Source organism: Alexandromys fortis, unplaced genomic scaffold (assembly GCF_014885135.2).
Source record: "Alexandromys fortis isolate MF-2015 unplaced genomic scaffold, M_Fortis_MF-2015_v1.1 scaffold_299, whole genome shotgun sequence".
In the NCBI taxonomy this organism is placed as follows: Eukaryota; Metazoa; Chordata; class Mammalia; order Rodentia; family Cricetidae; genus Alexandromys; species Alexandromys fortis.
In genome coordinates this window covers 919,097-925,805 of record NW_026068187.1, presented here as the reverse complement: position 1 = coordinate 925,805, position 6,709 = coordinate 919,097, and the positions used below count along the sequence as shown (strand labels likewise).

At 43.6% G+C, this 6,709-nt stretch overlaps 1 protein-coding gene across 1 annotated transcript; it reads right to left on the bottom strand.

Moving 5' to 3' along the window:
* Positions 1-4,585: 4,585 nt before the first annotated feature.
* Smcp (sperm mitochondria associated cysteine rich protein) lies at positions 4,586-4,948 on the bottom strand. The gene has a single exon (XM_050129343.1). It carries the CDS (start codon positions 4,946-4,948, stop codon positions 4,586-4,588), a length of 363 nt encoding a protein of 120 aa, XP_049985300.1.
* Between the last annotated feature and the right edge of the window lie 1,761 nt (positions 4,949-6,709).

Genomic DNA, 6,709 nt, shown 5'->3' with positions numbered 1-6,709 from the left:
TACACAGCCTAAGGTGGATGGGAGGGAAAAGCTGGATTCGAGAGGAATCAAGAGACAGTATAGGCAGAATGTGGGCATGTGAGGACAGGCCTCAAATCAAAAACATTGTAAGGAGAAATTCTAAATGACTAACTAGCATTTATTGCCTACTTCTAGTCTTTCTAAACTCTGCCCATATTGACCTGGGAAGTCATCACTGGCTGACCAGAATATGCTATAGCAGTCAGACGAATGCCAGCAGGGTTTGTTTGTTTGTTTGTTTTGATAGCAATTGGTAAGTTTATTCTAATATTTATATAGAAATTCAAAGAACTTAGGTTAGTCATAACAAGTCTGAAAAAAATGACACATTTGTTTGCCTTCCATGGTTTTAAAAACTGTAACATTGCAGTAAGTAAAACACTAGTATCACAATAGAGAAATCATACAACTAAGAAACTCTGATAAGCCTGACAAGGTAGGTGTTTCGGTTGAAGATGTTAACGCAGTTTGGTTAAGGACAGTCTTCCACAGATAGCGCTGAGCTAGTTGGAGAGTCACTTAGTCTACAGCCCAACAGCCTCACAGATAGTGCTGGGCTGGCTGGAGAGCTGCATTAGCCTACAACAGCCTCACAGATAGTGCTGGGCTGGCTGGAGAGCCCATTAGTCTTCCTCCCATCAGCCTCTCTCCACACCCATCACACCACATACAGACTTTACCTTTCAGAAGAAAGCAAAGGAGACAATCCTTGTATTCTAAAATTAGACGAAATCCTTATACATGATATGAAGATTCATAAAAGAAAACAATTGATTGGATTGTACTTTACCGACACTAAGACCTCTGTCTTAATTAAGTTTTTATTTATTCTTCAGAACTTCATACATATATACAATGGTGTATGGTGATAACCATTTTCCATTTTTCCTCCTTCTATTCTGCTCAATGTATCTCCCTCCCAACTTGATGTCCTCTTCCTCCCTGTCTTCCTCTACCTCCTCCTACTCTTCCTCCTTCTTCAAGCTCTATTAGCATCACCATTATAGGCATGGTTACAGGGCCATGCTCTGAAGTGCAAGAAACTTACCACTGGGAACACTCTCAGATCGAGTCTTTCTCCCTCAGCAACTATCAGCTACCAATAGCACCTCATTAAGGGGTGGGTCCTGAAGAGCATCTCCCTCACCTATGCCAGTTTTAGTTGACTTGATCTGGTTAAATACTTGAATAGGTAATCATAGTTACTAAGTTCCTGAGGTGATAGTCATGTCAAGACAACATTTCAGTGCAGTCTTCCACTTCCTGCAGCTTTTGCATTCTTTCTGCCTCCTCTTTGGAGATGAGCCTTGGCTGGTGTGTGTGTGTGTGGGGGGGGATGGAGTGAAAAATTTATCCATTAAGCTATGATCACTCAGTCTCTATTTTCAGCATGTTCACCAATTACGTGCCTTTCTCACTGTTAGTGAGAAAAGGAAAAGAAGCTCTCTTGACCAAGGTTGGGAACAGCCCAGTTGTATGAGTAGAGAGATAAATATTTAGGAAGTAATTTGACAACATGACAACTTATCAAAATAGCAATGGGGGGTTCTGCACTAGGACTGGTGGCCTTCTTTGCCATGCACGTTTGACTAGGATTATAGTAGCAGGCATGAATTTTCCTCCTATGGAGCAGACTTCAAATCCTATCAATTAGTTCACTCAGAACAGATACCACACTACTGCACCACGGGCACCTCTTGCCAGGCAGAGATGTATTGTAATATGCAGTGTCCAATTTTGGGTAAGATCGTTGATTTCCTTCCTCCCTCGGCACCCTTCCTGGCTTTTTCTGGTACTATGAAAGCTAGGCTGATGGTCACATTTCCTCAACAGTTTGAGATTGGTCCTCTGTCCTTGTACTTTTTGCACCAGTGTCTTACCGTGTAGCAATGGTGCTAAGCAAGGCAAGTAACAATAGCCTGTACTGTTGTGAAGACCTCGGGAGGTATTCTGTGCCTTTCATTTAACTACTCGTGCATTCTATGACTGACATTGGCCTCTCGTCTTTGGTAATTATGTTCAAACTCTTTTCAAAATAAAGAATTCTTGCTATTTGGGAAAAATTATTAGGGTAAAAAGGTAAGTTGCAGCCTGGGTAAAATATATCCAAGTTATTTACTGATAAAGGACATTCAAATTCAATGATAAGCCATAAAGTGGATAGAACATTTGAGTATAATTCACCAAAGGTGAAGATCATGAAAATTAAAGCCAACATCCATATTAGATCATAATGTCAAAAACTTGAAAATCTGAGGGTATGAAGTATTATCAAGATATGTAACAATCAGAATAATTCTTTAAGATATAAAGTACCCAAGCACACTGGAAACAGTTGGGTAGTTTCCCCCAAGGTACAACACTATATGCATTTTGGCTTTCAGCTTCCACTACAGAGATGAGCCCTGTGTCCACATACCTATTTTCCAGCTTCATTAACAGCCAGCCATTGGAGGAGCACCAAATGCCCATCAACCAGGGTGTACATATGTGCTGACGAATTTTCTAATCAGGACTAATGATTGAGAAATGAACACTTGATACATGCAGTAGCATGCTTGGCTATTGGAGCACTTGGGGGAAGTGGCAGAAACTGGGCATGGAGGAATGCCCATTGCTTTGGCCTGGAGTGGAGGCTGTGTTGGGTGTGAGCTAGGCCAGGAGGGATGTTCTGTGTGTCAGGGAGTGACACTGGAGATCCGGAGTGAAGAATGGGGTTTCCCCAGCTGTGACCGGCCTCTTCATCCCCACAGCTTGGCAGCCTGATCTCCCAGGACAAAGTGTAAGGCTTTCCTCCGCTGCTTCTCCACAAGACCAGATCCATGGCCAGCCCTGGACCCCACTGCCTCTTTCCTGCAAGAGGTCCATGAATGCCAGCAGTTCTCACACTGGTATGCTAAAGTGGACTAAGTGGACGTGTGGTTTCTAAATTTTTAAATTTTAAATTTCCCCTGCAACAGGGGAAACCTAGAGCACCAAAAATTTTTTGTTTGTACAGAAAGTAAGTAATATTCTTAAATTTATAGAATTGTTTTTACTCATATTCAACCCTTTTTTCCCTTCCATACCCTCCTGTTGCTACCTTTAATTCAAATAGTCCCCCACAGCTTTCTTGCTGTGTATGAGAACTTGTGTTCGTGTGTCTATTTCACCCAGCATAGCCTCCATCTATCTGTTTTCATTAGTATGCCGTCCTTTTGCTCTTTCCACCATAATGAGGCTTACTGTGTATATGAGCATTTTCTATATACACATACAGATTTTAACCCAGAACCACCTGATCCGAGCATTGTCAGTCACGTGGGAAATTATAAAATGCTTTGAAATTGCACACAGTTGATAAACTATATGGAGAGGATTTTGCCCCTCGTGAGTACATTGTTCTCAACAAATGCACTTCCTTTTTGAAAGCCGGAGGAATTTCACTTGTGTACATCATATATATAAAAGTACATATTGTGGTCTGAGCTTCTTCACATAAGATGCCTATGGGGGTTGACGACATACAGTTTAAGGGGATTTTATGAAACCTTTTGAAAAATTCAAACTTAAAGGGACAAAAATTCCTGCTGGGAAAGGAGAGACACGAGGGAGCAACGGGAAGGGCTTAAATTGTATGGACCCCAAAAGCAGAGAAGATGCAAGTTGGTGTGTGTGTGTTACAGATCACTTTTTATCTTACTTGCTCACCTAGATGAATGGGAACGTGTTTGAGAGCAAATTGCTTTAACACAGGTGGCTTTTGGAGTGAAGGATGGAACCCTGCCTCAGAAAAGTGAACCCATTTGAAGTATGGACAGAGCCCGGAGATGCACAGTAGCTTGTCCTGGAGTGACTGCTCTGCCCACAGCCAGCATGACACCACAGGCCTCACCTGCTGTCTCCAGCACTTTGCTGAGTCATCTTTGTTGCTGCCAAAGTATATAGGGCACTGTGGTCATCTCAAGGGTATTACGGGTTTTTTTGTTTGTTTGTCTTTTTTTTTTTTTTTTTCTACAACCAAATGCTCTAAGCTCTAAGAGACCTGGAAGTGAGACACCACCCTTCACCTGAACCGGAACCAAAGGGTTCCAGGGATGTAATGCTTTCTCTTTAAAGGCAAGACAAGGGAATTCCAGCTCAGCGAGAGAATATGCTTTGCTAGCTTAAGGCCCTGGGTTCAAAGCCACAGAAAAACTAACCTACCAACCAAAACCCAGGTAGTCTCCCTGTTTTCACCAGAGGCCTCATGTCTTGGGCTAAATGTTTTCTGTCTCTGTGGCCCTTAGAATTTGCCCAGCTTACTCTGTTAGGCTTCATATGTAAATGAAAGAAAGAGAACCATGTTCTTTTTATTGCTCTTTTATTTTCGTGCTATCTAAATGTCAGGATCACCAGGCAAAATGTTTCCAGCCTTTTCTACCTTCCATTTCCAGTTGCAAATAGTAGCCTATGGTTGGGTGGAAATGGTAGTCTATGATTGGGTGGTCTTCTTAGTGTGAAATCAGCATCCTTAAAACATAGTCTTAACCTGAATTGTAGTAATCCCACACCCTTTGAAGAAGGGCATAGTGTCAGGGGCAGTCTACTTGTTTGTCTTCTTCTGTTGTGTTGGAGTGCCCTTGTCCTGGGTTTGGCCAGTTGTGGAATCAGAGTCTGACTCAGCCTTATTCTCCGCACAGCAGCAGTTGGGTTGAGTGCCGCAAGGAGGAGGCTGCGGGCAGCATGTGCACTTTTTCGGGCAGCACGAGCATTTCTGCGGGCAGCATGGGGGTTTTGGCGGGCAGCATGGGGGTTTTGGCGGGCAGCATGGTTTGGGTGGGCAGCATGGTTTGGGTGGGCAGCATGGGGACTTGGGACAGCTTGGTTTGGGTGGGCAGCATGGTTTGGGAGGGCAGCATGGAGGACTTGGCGGGCAGCACGAATTGTTTTTTGATGGCTCACTCATCTTCTTTGTAGTTGAAGTTCCTAGAAAAAAGAATAATCAAATGACAAGACTGGAGGCCTGCTTTCATCAAGACCTTGCTTGATCACCAATGCATCTGAATCCTCAGAGCGAAAACTAAGCCCTTGGTAAGTAGGGCTGGGCCTCTTGAGAAGCCTCAGCTAGTCCCCAGCCCTGCCTTTATGGGTATCCATGTGTCTGTTCCTCGCTAAGTAGCCATTTTCCAGGTAAAGAATGTAAAGTTACAAATATGCAATACATTTTCTTATAGTCTCTTAGTGAAGAGCAGAGAGACTCTTGGGCTGACTGAGTCATGACATGAGCTTCATCTCATCTAGTGATGAGTACCAGCGTAAAGGGTGAGTCTTTTTTTATATCACCTTAGACGGGATGACAACTGAAATTCAAACTTCTATCCTAGCAGTTTGCAAATGGATTCAAAATGGGTTCCATCTCAGCAGCCCAGATCCTGTGTATATTCAAATCTAAATGTATTTATTCAAATCTAAAAGTTTGCAGGATCTTGGGTACATTAGGATTTTCAGAGCCACCAACCATCACTGCCTTTTTCTGAATGTACTGGATCATTCCATGCACCTTGACACACAAGCCGTCAACTGCCAAGGGCTAGTGGCAGTAAGCAAATAGATAAGGCACTGTCCCAGGCATTGCAGGGCTGCAGTGGAAGGCCTAGCTCTGGAACCACAGGTTCTGCTCACATTTCTGGGCTATTGTTTCTTTCCTAAGGGGACAGGGTCGGGGTGAGCAGAAGGAAACTAGACTTTGGAGAGGCCCTCAAACCCAATCATTCAAAACTTCTGCAATGTTATTCTTATTCCTTAGTGAATTGTAAAGTCCCAAATGGCAAGTTTCTCAGAGGGATTCTTAAGTCTACTTCCTATATGTGAGCCCTGTACATTTCCTGTGCCTTCTATGGGAAATTGATCAAAACCACAGACCTGTCTCCAATACAGGACAGGTGAGGAATTGACCAAGAGTCACAAGCAGAGACCAGGCTGTCATGTAACTGTGAAGGAGATATCTGAGGAAGCAGGATGGTTTGTACACCCTTGATGTTCACATATTGATGATGGGTAGATGCCAGGCTTATCAGAGCCCTGTCACCCAGGGGGAGGAAGGTGGGTGTGGGAGTTGGAGCAGGGACTGCCTAGGTGAAGTTTCAGCCACCCTCCCAACATGTAGCTCCCACAGGTATATTTAAAAACACCTCTGACAAAAACTACCTTTCAAAATGCAGCCAGATGTTGATGTGTGTTTACATACATGCATATCCGTGTGTGTGTGTGTGTGTGTGTGTGTGTGTGCATGTACATATGTGTGTATGCTCTTTTGTCATGGTGATACAAAGAAGGAAGTTATTTGAGGCTTGCGACAGTGCCTGCCAGCTGGATCAAGTTGAAATTAAATAAATTTCTCATTAGGATTTGCATTTGGGTCCTGAATGAGGACCTCTAATGTTGCCTATTCTGCTGAGGCCTTGGTCTCCTGCAGTGGACCATTCCACCTAGGTCTATCCCACCCTTCCCACGCTTAGACTATCTTCTTGTTCTATTATACCGAAGTGTAGGGGCTCCTGGGGAGAGAAGCTACAAACTGCTCACATCAGAGATTATCTTGGTTAGAAAGCCCCGGAAGAGGACAGAATTCTTGAGTTAGGTGGTTACTAAGGTACGGGCACCTGTAAGATGACCTACATTGCCATGAGAACCACTCTTTATGACTTCATAGCAGAGGCAGGGCTTT

What these genes read in the sequence shown, in the direction of transcription:
- Smcp (XM_050129343.1), bottom strand. Translation starts at nt 4,948, where the DNA reads ATGAGTGAGCCATCAAAAAACAATTCGTGCTGCCCGCCAAGTCCTCCA.